This window comes from Notolepis coatsorum (assembly GCF_963971535.1).
Source record: "Notolepis coatsorum genome assembly, chromosome: 2".
Taxonomy (NCBI): Eukaryota; Metazoa; Chordata; class Actinopteri; order Aulopiformes; family Paralepididae; genus Notolepis; species Notolepis coatsorum.
Genome location: NC_140166.1, coordinates 231,952,861 through 231,967,356, shown reverse-complemented (window position 1 = coordinate 231,967,356; position 14,496 = coordinate 231,952,861). Strand labels below are relative to the sequence as shown.

General features: G+C 45.8%; 1 protein-coding gene across 1 annotated transcript in view; it reads left to right on the top strand.

Moving 5' to 3' along the window:
* Window positions 1-1,556: 1,556 nt before the first annotated feature.
* The window catches only part of LOC311223879 (uncharacterized protein), a gene marked incomplete at its 5' end in the record, with an annotated part of 35,220 nt that continues 22,280 nt past the window's right edge, over window positions 1,557-14,496 (top strand). The window contains 3 exons of the mRNA XM_084308641.1: window positions 1,557-1,842; window positions 2,233-2,343; window positions 3,611-3,790. Coding sequence (XP_084164767.1) covers window positions 1,557-1,842; window positions 2,233-2,343; window positions 3,611-3,790 — 577 coding nt within the window. The remainder of the gene's footprint in view (window positions 1,843-2,232; window positions 2,344-3,610; window positions 3,791-14,496) is intronic.

The window sequence follows — 14,496 nt, the reverse complement described above, 5'->3', positions numbered from 1 at the left end:
TATACATTTATGACATACCAGATTTGCAAATACAGTACTGTTTGTGATACGAAAAGAGTCCAGAAAAGAAGTATATACATTTGACGTAGAAACTGTACATTGGAAGAGGTTGGGTAGGTGGGGGGTACTGTACATTGGAGGTGGTTGGGTGGGTGGGGGGGAGGTTGGGTAGGAGGGGTGGGTGGGGGACACTGTACAACTGTACAAGCAACACTGTACATTGGAATATTGACAAGACCATACTTGGTCATTTTTACTGTACATTGGAGGGGGTTGTGAGGGACTCGGGAGAGTTACAGTAGAGCGAAAGTCAATTAACGTTGATGTCAAGATGGACAGTGGAAGAAAAAGAAAGGGTGGAGGAGAGAGGGATAAAACAAAGAAAAAGAAAGGCCCTTACAGGAGAGAGTGGTTAACTGTATTATAATAGTAAATAGAAAAATATGTTGTGCTCTTGCTTTTTTCTTTTTGAAGGTGGAGAGAGTAGCATTGCTAGTGCCACAACAGTTTTATTTGAGGTCCATAACAGTACATTGTACTAAGCAATTGTTGGCTCATTAGTTTGTGATTCACATGCACTAAAATTCACCAGAATGCAGGAAATTAAGTCTTTGTAACAAAAAATGTCCTGGTGGGGGACCCCCAGACCCCCTGCTTAAAAAGTGGCCTGATTGGGGCTATATTTCGCGCTATATCTCCCGGTATGAATTATTTCCCCAGTCCGGCCCTGGTCATCAGTCATCTGTATCAAGGCAGTAGAAGTAGAGTGACCAGCTCTATAGGCATGTTGAGAATCTGTTGCAAGCTTGTATGAAACAAAATACTCTTGAATTTGTGAATGCACCAACTTTTCCATGATTTTGCTCAAGACAGGTAAAATACTTATAGGTCTAGAATTTCCCTCATTAAAAGCAGCTTTGGTATCCTTAGGTGAAGGAAAAACCTTAGCCTCCTTCCACATCTTTGGACATAGGCCCACATCCAAACATCTATTCATAATATGACATATAGGAGATGCTATGATACCAGCAGTCATTCTCAGCACTTTACTATCCAGGTTATCTAGGCCTGCTAACTTACTATCAGGAAGAGAGCGGAGTAACCGCTCCACCTCACTGACTTCAGCCTGATGGAATTCACATTCACACATTTTGTCTTTCATTATAATATACTTAATACAGTCATTTGTTTTAAGGTTGTTTGAAATATTCATAGCCTGCCTTAGTTTAGATACTTTACCATACCCACATAATAATCATTAAAATGATTTGCAGTCTCACCTGGTTTCGTGAGAACAAATCCATTTGATTCCACTAAGGGTGTGCACACAGTTGTCTTTCGACCCATCATTTAATTAAAAACATTCCATATTTGTTTGCTATCATTTCTCACATCATATAACCTTTGTTTAAAATAGTCCCTTTTTTGTTTACCTCCCAGACACCCATTCCAAGAGCCTGTTCGCTTTCCAGCTCTCTCTCTCTCTCTCTCTCTCTCTCTCTCTCTCTCTCTCTCTCTCTCTCTCTCTCTCTCTCTCTCTCTCTCTCTGATCAACAATGGCAGCGCATTCAAAACTACTGGCCAACATCCTGGAGGAGTTAAGTAAGGAGGAGCTGAAGACGTTCCGGTGGCATTTGAACCAAGGGGTCCTGGAGGGCTACACTGCCATCCTGAGGGGCCGTCTGGAGAATGCTGACATACATGACGTGGTGGATCTGATGGTGCAGTACTATGATGATGTAGCTGTGAAGATTACAGAGGCGATACTGAAGAATCTCAACAGGAATGATCTGGTGGCAGATCTACAAGCAGCGTCTGGTGGAGCATCTGGTGCAGCGTCTGGTGCAGCGTCTGGTGCAGCGTCTGGTGCAGCGTCTGGTGCAGCGTCTGGTGCAGCGTCTGGTGCAGCGTCTGGTGCAGCGTCTGGTGCAGCGTCTGGTGGAGCATCTGGTGCAGCGTCTGGTGCAGCATCTGGTGGAGCATCTGGTGCAGCGTCTGGTGCAGCATCTGGTGCAGCATCTGGTGCAGCATCTGGTGCAGCGTCTGGTGGAGCATCTGGTGCAGCGTCTGGTGCAGCATCTGGTGGAGCATCTGGTGCAGCGTCTGGTGCAGCATCTGGTGCAGCGTCTGGTGCAGCATCTGGTGCAGCGTCTGGTGGAGCGTCTGGTGCAGCGTCTGGTGCAGCATCTGGTGCAGCGTCTGGTGCAGCATCTGGTGCAGCGTCTGGTGCAGCATCTGGTGCAGCGTCTGGTGCAGCGTCTGGTGCAGCGTCTGGTGCAGCGTCTGGTGGAGCATCTGGTGCAGCGTCTGGTGCAGCGTCTGGTGGAGCATCTTACATAGGAGGTAAGGTTTAGTGGTATAGGATTTTGATATTCAATTTGTTTTTGAAAATGAAGTTTATTATTATTTATATTAGGTAATGCTTTATATTAAGGTCCTTGTAATAAGTGTTAGTTAATAGGTAATAAGGTCCTTATAAGTCCTTAATATAGACTTTATTAACACATACTACTGTTGATAAGCATCATATTGAGTATTATCATCAGAGTGTTAATAACAGCATAATAAACACATGTATTGGTAGATTATAAGACATTTATAAGGACTTGTTAACAATTTATAGACGTTTAAGAATGTTAATAAAGGCTTTATTAGTTTATTATAATTGTTTATAATACCAAACACTTATTGAGTGTTATTAATTAATAACTTACCTATTGTGTCATTGTTAAGCTTTTCACATTTTAAGGTTAAAAAAAACACTTAAATGTATTAGCAGTTAACTATACACATTAACTGCTTGAGTGCCAAAAATGACATAAGTCGTTTCTGGTTTTTTTTTTTCTTTTTTTTTTTTCGATATTCTTATTCATTATCCACCCAGGGAGCCTGTTGTTACCATATGGAATGAGTCTGAGGTCCCCAAGGTGTGTCTCATAATTCACACTATAGGGAGAAGTGTCTCTCAGAATATCACGGTTTTCAGAAGCTGACAATGTAACTCTAGACTAGAGGTTCAAATTCATGAACTCATATCAAGGCAAGAATGACATGAACCCACATGAAAAGCTATTCGATTAGATTCAAATGTATTGTCATCATCATACAGCACAAGTACAGTACATTGAAAAGACGTTTGGCATCCAACCAGAGTGCAAATGTAACAGTAAAGTGCAATAGTAATGCACAAGTGATTTAAACTGGGTATACAATATATAAATGAGTACTACTGAGTAATAGTACTAATCAGATTTATGTACAGACTTGTAGTATTAATATGTACAGTGTTACAGGTATAAAGACACTATGGTAGTAAGTCATACTGGCCAGCAGCATAACTAGTAAGAGTAGGTAAGGGATATGTACAGATATAGATATAGTATCCACTATTTAGATGTGTAAAAAGGGTTATATGTAGGCATGTACAGACAGATATGGATAGATATATATACCGTGAGAATAAATTGTACATTATTGTACATGCTATCATACAGAGTTATGGGTTATCATCTAAAATCCCTTCAGTGTAGCAACAAGGCTTTGGTTTGGAGGAAGGAGTAGTTTTATTTACTGATTAAATGTGTTTTCTTTATGCTGCTTTCCTCCCCAGCCTCAGAGCAGCAGAGGGGACAGGTGTTGTGTGACGTCTGTTCGGACGATGACGTTAAGAAGGTAGCAGTGAAGACCTGTCAGACTTGCAGCTCCTCCTACTGTGAGAGACACCTGAAGAGACACAAGACGTCCCAAGACCTTCAGGGACACATTCTGCAGGAGCCCACCGGAGGACAGCGTAAGTGGAAAAGACACAGTTTGTAATTTCTAGCGTTCATTCTTCAGAAGTAGCTTTATGTAATCATCTACCCTTAACAATTAAAATAATCATCATCTACCCTTAATAATTAAAAGACTCATCTAACAATAAAATATTCATCATATACCCTTAACAATTAACTCATCATATACCCTTAACAATTAAAAGACTCATCATATACCCTTAACAATTAACCAGCTAGACAAAGACTTATCTTTAGTAACCAGCTAGACAAAGACTTTTATTAATAAAAGTCTTTGTCTAACTGGTTACTACATAAAAGTATTTGTCTAACTGGCTACGTATTAAAAGTCTTCGTCTAACTGTTTACTTAATAAAAGTATTTGTCTAACTGGTTACTTCATAAAAGTATTTGTCTAACTGGTTACTTAATAAAGGTCTTTGTCTAACTGGCTACTTCATAAAAGTCTTTGTCTAACTGGTTACGTATTAAAAGTATTTGTCTAACTGGTTACTTAATAAAAGTCTTTGTCTAACTGGCTACTTCATAAAAGTCTTTGTCTAACTGGCTACTTAATAAAAGTCTTTGTCTAACTGGTTACGTATTAAAAGTCTTTGTCTAACTGGCTACTTCATAAAAGTATTTGTCTAACTGGTTACTTAATAAAAGTATTTGTCTAACTGGCTACTTCATAATAGTCTTTGTCTAACTGGCTACTTCATAAAAGTCTTTGTCTAACTGGTTACGTATTAAAAGTATTTGTCTAACAGTTAGGCTTTCAGCCTCAGGTGTAAAAAGTAACACTTGTTTCGACATGCTGCCACTACTTCCGTATATATACTTTCGTTTTGCTGCACTATTTCGCCGCTCTTCACTTCTCCACGCCCTTTGCACTGAACGAAGAAATATAAATTTTGTCATCAAAACAACAATACAGACCGTTTGAACAGACATGCAAACGGTCAAAGGTGTTATAACGGAAGCATTGGACGACATGGACGAAACACAGTTCAAGAGATTTCGGAACCAATTAGTTGACCATAGAGAAGAACCGCGCGTTCGTCGAGGTACGGTACAAAATATGGATCGTTTGGACATTGCAGATCTAATGGTTTCAACCTTCACTGAAGCTGGTGTAATTCAAGTGACTGTCAAATTATTGATAGCAATTGGCTGCAACCAGATTGCAACTGACCTGGAGGCTGCAATGACAAGTCTGTTTTAGAATAGGCTACACTTCAAATAAATGTTCCCTACGGGTTACTGATAACGGTAGGTTATGTAGATAACCTAGTTATATTAGTATTGGCTGAGCGTTCCGCTCTGAGCCTTATGAGATATTCTATATTCTATGATACATATTGTATCCCCTTACGAACAAAAAATACATGCACCACACCTGTATGGGGCTCCGCCCCCATGGCGGCACCGCCCATATAGCAGTGACGATAGTCACCACACACCCTTCCTCGCCAATAACCCGTCCCAGGAAAAAGATTCCTCAAGAGGGAACTCAGGGCCGCGCAGAGCGGAACGCTCAGCCAATACTAATATAACTAGGTTATCTACATAACCTACCGTTATATGCCGTATTTGCTATCGCGTTCCGCTCTGAGCCTTATGAGATATGGGGAAGAGCGGACGCGAAGCCCGACAAATGTACCCCCTGAGGACCCGTAAGCCCACATCAAGGGGTGCGGGGAGCCCTGTCACCCCATCCTCCCTAATGAAGGGGGGGCGCAGTCAACTCCACCTGAATGCGAACAAGAGGGAAACTAGAACCCCTTGAACACACCGTACAGGCGGAACCACGTGTGACTCAACACACTGTGGCCCATACCCATACACTCCTGCTACCCGACCAAAGGACGGGAAGCAGGAAAGGCCACAGACCCCAGAACCGCCTGGGAGACAGAACCCCCGGTCATGTCCATGAGGAAAAACCTTACAAAGGAGCCCGGGGAGGACCATGAAGCTGCAGCACAGATGGCCTCCACCGAGGCCCCACCCAGGAGAGCGGCAGAGGCAGCCACCCCACGAGTGGAGTGCGCCCTGACGCCCCCAGGGGGATCCTGCCCAGCCAACGTGTAGCAGAGGGTAACACCCTCGCACAACCAATGGGACAGGCGCTGCTCCGACAGTGCCTTACCAGCACGAGCCCCACCGTAACAGACAAAAAGCTGGTCGGTAACCCTGAAATCCTGAGTACGGCTGAGGTAAATCCCCAAGCACGGACTGGACATGACAGGTGAAGGCCCGCAACTAACTCACTAGTGTGAGGAGGAGGACGAAACGCCTGAACCACAATATCCCGGGAGCGGAAGGAACTCCGGATATTCTTAGGCACGAAAGCAGGATTAGGTCGCAGAGTGACACCGCAATCGGTCCGAAAAGACAGGCACTCTGGACGTACCGAGAGAGCACAGAGCTCACCTACGCGTTTAGCGGAAGTGACAGCCAGAAGGAACGCGGTCTTGAAGGACAGCTGTCCCAACGGCGCCTGCTCGAGCGGCTCAAACGGGACCAAGGACAACCGACCGAAGACCAATTGAAGATCCCAAGTCGGAGCCAAGGAGCGTTGCACCGGCTTAACGCGTCGAGCGCCAAGCAGGAAACGCTTCACAAGAGGGTGGCTGAACAAGACATCCCCTCAAACCCCTCATGATAGGAGGATATAGCTGCTGCATATACCCTCACCGTCGAAGCCGACAGTCTATCAAGGAGAGACTGGAGGTAACTAAGGACAGCATCCAGGGGGCAGGAGACTGAGTCCCGGCCCCCCGCCTTACACCACACTTACAGATGGAGGACGCCCATAGCCAGCCGCCCGCCGCCTGGTGCAGACAGGGGGAGCGTACTCCTCCCTGTCTGTCGATACACGACACTGACGTCGTATCGTCCGTCCTGATCAACACCATTTGTGGACCAGAAGGACCGCTTTCAACACCAACACATTGAACGTAGCGCAGACCGGGCAGCATGGTTTGCCAGCTGCCCCCTACTGCGTTGGCCCGACGCATCACCAGCAAGGGAGGCGTCTGTGAAAACGCGACGTGAGACAGCGCCGTAACCGTCCTAGGACGGAACCTCCCGAGCGTGTTGACAACACGCTCTGAGATGGATGCCCATAGCCCTCCAACCGTTGACTGGGAAGAGGAATACTCTACATCCAGTCTACAGCAACCCCAGGCTGGTAGAGACCTGCCTGGTACGAGACCTGACGATCCACCTTGACCGCGAAGGACCAGAACGTCATCAGGGCAGAACACTCCGTAACCCCGGACGACGCAGAGGCCCCAGTGCGGCCTCCACGCACTTGGTGAAGATGCGGGGAGCCAGAGAAAACCGAACGGCAGCCTCTGGTACTCATACGCTAACCCTGCAAAGGAAGCGTAGGTAAGCCCTAGGATGGAAGATCGGGGATGCGCATACGCATCCTACAGGTCTATGGAGGAGAACCAGACCCCCACCTGACAGTGTTCAACAGGTAGGAGACGATCCAAAAAATGCTGAACCTTCCCATGGGACAGGTCCAGCCTGGGTCTTACACCCCTCCCTCCCGACTTCTCGGGCTGAGAACACCGGGAGGAGAACGCCACGACGATGGCTTGCTTCGTCCACAGAGATTAGATCTCGTTGACCAGAGCTGTCCCTGCTGGAGACCCCGACAACAGGGTCTGTACCAAACCTGAAAACGGGTGGGGTTGTGTAAACACAAGTCCCCGCCTCACCGTTCTCTCCATCTACCTCGACATATGGTACTGCCGTAGTCATATGTGACGACACTCCCAACGCACCCGCCGTCACGTGGCGCAGGTCCGCCAGGAACTGTAGATAGTTGGCCCGGTCCCCCCGCTGTGCGTAGACAACCCTGGAACCGTGCGAGGAGCGCGTTCCGTGTCGGAACACCTGACCCTGACACCACCCACGAGGCAATCGCACCCAAGGGGGAACCCCGACAGAAAGGGCCGGTCTGATACGGGGGGCTTCCGAGGAAAAAAGCCCCCCCACTGAACACCCCTCCAGAACATGCTGAAGGAGTTGTTCTGCAGCCGGACATGCAAGGTGTAAGGCCCCCATGGGTTCCTACACACCGTAGCCCTGCAGTGATATTACTACCACCCCAAATCATGTGAGCTGCGACCACTTGCCAATATTCCAGGAGTGGTAGGCACCAACATGATACCAGGCCTGGCGAAGGCGAGGCCGGGGAAGCCCGCACTGTGTGCCTCAAAAGGTTTCGAGCCCCCCTGCTGACAACACTTAAGTTGACAGACGTAACACCAGGCTCAACCAACACAGATCAAGGTGTGGGAGCCGCTTGACAGCACAACATTCTCACGGACAGACCCAGGCTCAGCCATAAACTGGGTGTCAGCCCCTGTCCCCATGAGAAGCGAAAAGGGGGGCCGCCCTCGCATCAACGAAGGCACGCGGCCCGCAGCCAAAGGAAACAATCAGAGCCCACTTCTTCCGCTGGTGTTGGGGAAGGGAGCGATCGGAGAGCGGGCTGCTCGCGGCAGGACGGTGACGGCTTGTTTGTTCAAGCCAAACCCATCCTACATGGCCGATCCCTCGGCCGCCAAGGCTGTCGGCCTTGTGGACACCTGTCGAATCGACGCCCAGGATACCTCTGGCGGGGGAAAAACATGGCCGCCTGTCGAGGGCCCCGTCATCGCCGCTGACGAGGCCGTGCTCTCTCTTCTTCTGGCTGCGCGGTGTGAGGCGGTGTAGGGCCTAGGACAATACCGCCCGCGCTCCAGCAGAAGACCAAAATCCCCTGCGGAGAGGGGAACCCTGAGCGGTTATAGCTTGCGGCTGGGTCAAAGCTAATAACGTCAACAACCTCGCGCGATGTGTCGACGTCGGCTGGCCCTCAAGGCCCCTCCACCAGACACCATTTTTCTAATAGAAAAAAACAGCAATTCGAACACAGTTCTAATCGTTGCCAATTCCATACCGTGGCGGTACAAGCCTTAACAGCCCACCAGCCACTCGCCAGGCCGACCCACCCATGGTGTCGGCCGGGCGGGGCATTGTTTCAATATATCAAAAACAAAGGACTGATGTTAACACGGAGCACCAGTGGTGATTGCAAACAGCACCCTCCACTGTGGTGTGCACCATGAAAGGGTTAAATGAATAAAAGAGCTAAACCACAAAATACTGTAGAATGAGCAAACCCATACACACAAAGTTAAGGGGAGACGGACCAGTCCCGCCTTCATTCAAAATATTCACAACAGGACACCAGCCCTAGTTTAGCCCATTTACCAAAAAAGGTAAACAAAGCCCCCCCCCGCACTACTCTCCCAGTATACCGATTGACCGTCAGTATGAATGGTTGAGAGGAGAGAAAACTGTAGCAAGACAGACCTTCTCATAGCAGAGTGACAAAACGAAACAATAGCCCCCTACACAGGGCCGCCCCAGGAGGTGGGGGGCCTCGCGTCTAAAAACGCACAGGGCCTCACATTTCTCCCAGGCGGCCCTGCCCTTATACTACTGCAGCCTAGCGCCAGGCGATGTGGGACCCAAGACAACAATTGCCTGTGCACAGACACGCAACATGTTTACCATGTCGGCTGGACCCATAGCCCCACTACCCGACGCCAACCCAGATGGGAACACCGTTCAACAAACCCCGCCGGAACACAAGGTAAAATACCTGGCTAGGCAACCTAGCCACGGCCTACCCTGTTGTCAACCCATTTACCCGAAAAAGGTAAATAGGACTCAGCAAAAAAACCACAACAGCTACCGACTGACCTTCATTGATGAACCGGGCAAGAGGAGGGAGAGTGACAACATCTCACGGCGGAGACATTAAAACAGCATAGCAATTAGCAGTAGTAATAGCATGCGGCATTAGCGATAGCATGTAGCATAGCATTAGATGTTTTAGCAGCACGCCCAAGACAGCTTGGAAACCGTTCCCTGAAGTGAACGTTCACCAAACCATCCTGCCCCCGGCGCCAACACACAACATGGTTGTGTTAACAAAACAAACCAGCATTACTAACACTAATACCCATGCCTGAAGACACAGGGCCTACCTGAGTACAAGCTGGCCCGACAGCCAGTCTTGTACAGCTGAACCTCGATGTGCTGTCATCAAACGAGGAACATCAACACAGGCCCGTCGTGTCGCCGAAAACATGCGTCGAAGATGCCAGGGGCCAGCAACCTCCGGTAAGCTTCCAACATTATGACTCTGATCTTTTCATCCTACTAGTTATCGTACGGTGCACGCATCCGAGTACGCTGGGACGAAAATAGAGGAAGGATGTGTGGTGACCAGAGTCACTGCTATATGGGCGGTGCCACCATGGGGGCGGAGCCCCATACAGGTGTGGTGCATGTATTTTTTGTTCGTGGGAGATACATTAGGTATCATAGGAGATAGTATATCTCATAAGGCTCAGAGCGGAACGCGATAGCAAATACGGCATATAACCATACCTCATACATAAAAACAATCATAATTAATCATGAAAAAATAATAATGATGGTGCAAGGCACTTAAAGGAAACAGGTTAACACGTTCTCTTCATTCATTCCCCTTGGTTCAATGCAATTGAACAAATGAATATAATAACATTCACGTTGCAATAATAACTTGTGCCTGTCTCCCCCTCTAGAGGGCCTGTGGACTAACTCGAGTCCCATGTATTTGAGATCATTAACGGCATGTTTGCATTTAGAAAAATGTCTAGCTACCGAAGACTTGACATCTGAATTTCTAACTGAACATTTATGTTCACTGATTCTCGATTTAAAATCTCTTGTTGTTTTACCCACATAAGAAAAATTACACAGACATTTCAGCAGATACACCAGATTTGAGGAATTACACGTAATACGTCCTTTAACGGGTATACGTTTGGCCGTTATTGGGTGTGTGTAGAATTTATCTTTGATCATGCCTTGACATTGTACACAGGCTTGACAGGGGAAATAACCATCTGGGATGTTGGACATAAAATGAGTGGGTTTCCTTATGGGAAAATCAGTTTTGACTAGAAGATTAGAAAGATTCGCTTGTCTTTTATAAAAAATGAGAACATCAATATGACAACAAAATAAAACTGTCATATAGGCTAATTACAATCATTTAGTCAAAGGTCTGTTAAAACAAGTGTGACTGAACTTAATAAAAAAAACAAGTAGTGCAAACAAAGAAGCAGCATTTTATCTTATTTTCCTAATAAAATGTATTTTCATTCAAAATGTATCAATGAACCCCCCCCCCCCCCCATACCACACTAACCAACTCCTATTTTCTCTGTCCCTCTTTCTCTAATGATATACTCTAGACACCTAAAACAAATTCCTGCCATAAAGTTACATTTATTATAAGGCACATCAAAAAACTGCTACTGACCTTCAAGTAGGCCTCCAATTTGAACACCGGCCTGAAATGTATGAGAAAAAGCATGCAGATCCCAGATAACCTGATTCATGGAGACTGTGTGTGTACATTTCAAACTGCATGCAAATAAAGCCACGCACAGCAATTAACTCTATTTAAAACACTATATACAAAACCATGCAACATAAAATAACCACAGCAAACCAAAAGGGTATAAATGAAATACCCACAGCAAAACAATAAAAAAATAAATATAAGCAAACAATTAAAGCCATACGTATGCCGTGTGACATGGAGTCATGATGATGAGGTTTGCTGATGATAAACTCAGGTAAACACTGTAAACACTGTATGTAACACAGTCTGTCTTAACCTCACACACATTACAGGCCTGTGTGTGTGTGTGTGTGTGTGTGTGTGTGTGTGTGTGTGTGTGTGTGTGTGTGTGTGTGTGTGTGTGTGTGTGTGTGTGTGTGTGTGTGTGTGTGTGTGTGTGTGTGTGTGTGTGTGTGTGTGTGTGTGTGTGTGTGTGTGTGTGTAGGGGAAGGGTTGTGCTTTTTCTGTTATCCTAGGACCTAGCATTGCATTTGCAAAAGACCAAATTGGCCAAAAGTCTGTCGCTCATTTGTGCACGATGGGGCCGCAGTATGATGCCACCATGGCTGAAAACCCACTCCACCGGAGCACTGGAGGCAGGCACTGCCAAGACCCTGATGGCCACTCGGAACAGTGAAGGAAGAGTCCTCATGTTCATTGCCCAGAACAAGAGGGCGTTCTGTCCTTCGGATATGTCAAAGTAGTGACTTAGCTGTAGTGCTGGAGTGGTCCCAACATCCTTCTTCTGCCTCTTATGGTATGCAGCAAACAGGCCTCCCACTTGTCCACGGGTCTGGTCCTCTCGCTCTCCCTCATCCTCATCAACACGAGGCACAGGTGGCTCAGTCTATGCAGCATCACGCAGGATCAGTTCTGGCAAAACATGTAAAAGCATAGCAGAAACAAAAGAGCCCTTATTACTATTAAGAGTGTTGGTGATGCAGTGGGTTAAACTTAAAAGTATTATTGTTGCAGTCCTTTAGTTTATAATATCATAATTCATAATCAAATGAGGGGAAAAAAGTTACATTAAACTCAATAACACTTACCTTTCACTGTTTGTGCCACCTCTGCTTTGACCTCATGATTGACCAGCACATGGTGCTCCACCCACATCAGAGAAAAGGCTGGATCCAAGGCCGCTGCTTTGAGGTAGACTGGATCTGAAAAGGGGGCAGTGATTCCATCTTGTGTCCTGGCCATTTTCACATTGATGAAGATTCCAAGAAATCTTTTGTTCAGGGATGCCTGGAGACTTCTGACCAGGCCGCTCAGGAAACGGGCTTTAGGCTTCAGCTTCTCAAGGTGGTGATTCAGGGACAGGATAGATGGAACAACCGCACTGATTGTGACTATCTTCTCCCCCTGTGTCAAATCTGTTGCTTCTCCAAACGGCTTCAGGATGTCCACCGCCTCCTTCAACAGATTCCACTCCCGTGCTGTGAACAACAACTCCTTGTGGCCAGCCTGTTCTACAACACGACAGAGCTTTAGATGATCACATTGGAGAACTGCCTTCACTTGTCTCAGTGTTGAGTTCCATCTTGTGTTGACAGCAGCAGGGATGCCTCTTTCCCCAAACTCAGCCTCAAACACATCTTTGAATGTTGTGCTTGTGTGCAGCAGTGAGCTGAGTTTTGAACTTTTGATAACTTTGAAAGAGAAGGAGTCATCACTTTAGTTTCTTTCAAACCATCTCCCACAACCAGCTGGAGAGTGTGGGCAAAACACTGCAAGCGTTGTTTTTTTGCCATAGCTGCATCTACGGTTTGCTGATCCTCCAGGGTTAGGTCATTCCAGAGCTCTTGGTCATCAAGATGATCGTCGTCATGTACTTCATCTTCTTGTTCAGTGGGGAAGCACACTGTGAATGCTTTCCGCATGTTGGCGGCATTGTCACTAATAATATAGTCCAATTTGTCTTTGATGTTGTACTCATCACATATAGCCTCAAATTGCTCACAGATTATTTCGGCTGTGTGTGAGCCTTTGAAGCGGTCGCAGGCCAAGAGATTGGACTTTAGCTGTATCCTCTCTGCATCTTTCTCGGTCCAGTGCACAGTGACCCCAAGGAACCCCCTCATCTTTCGGTCGGACCAAATGTCCACTGTGACTGAAACATGGTCTGTGTTGCTCAACTGAGTTTTAAGTTTTGAACGTCTCAGAATGTGTACATGTAACCTGTGATCTCTCTCTTGTAATGTGATACTGAAGTGCATACATTGTCTACACTGGCTTCCTTGATTCTAAACATGTCCAGAACATACTAGTTTAAATGCTTCATTCAATGATAATCTGACAAAATTGTACAATTATTAAAATGATAATACTTTTAATACTTTTATTAATATTAATTAGGCTACTGCTGGCCATTCATCAAGCGAGACATTGCTGATTGTATGAAAATTGTATTAATAGATTGCAGAATGGGTACAATACAGTACAGCTCAATACATACAATTGTTAAGGGGATGCAGACCAGAGAAAGACATAAGTCGTTTCTGGGTTTTTTTTTTCTTTTTTTTTCGATATTCTTATTCATTATCCACCCAGGGAGCCTGTTGTTACCATATGGAATGAGTCTGAGGTCCCCAAGGTGTGTCTCATAATTCACACTATAGGGAGAAGTGTCTCTCAGAATATCACGGTTTTCAGAAGCTGACAATGTAACTCTAGACTAGAGGTTCAAATTCATGAACTCATATCAAGGCAAGAATGACATGAACCCACATGAAAAGCTATTCGATTAGATTCAAATGTATTGTCATCATCATACAGCACAAGTACAGTACATTGAAAAGACGTTTGGCATCCAACCAGAGTGCAAATGTAACAGTAAAGTGCAATAGTAATGCACAAGTGATTTAAACTGGGTATACAATATATAAATGAGTACTACTGAGTAATAGTACTAATCAGATTTATGTACAGACTTGTAGTATTAATATGTACAGTGTTACAGGTATAAAGACACTATGGTAGTAAGTCATACTGGCCAGCAGCATAACTAGTAAGAGTAGGTAAGGGATACGTACAGATATAGATATAGTATCCACTATTTAGATGTGTAAAAAGGGTTATATGTAGGCATGTACAGACAGATATGGATAGATATATATACCGTGAGAATAAATTGTACATTATTGTACATGCTATCATACAGAGTTATGGGTTATCATCTAAAATCCCTTCAGTGTAGCAACAAGGCTTTGGTTTGGAGGAAGGAGTAGTTTTATTTACTGATTAAATGTGTTT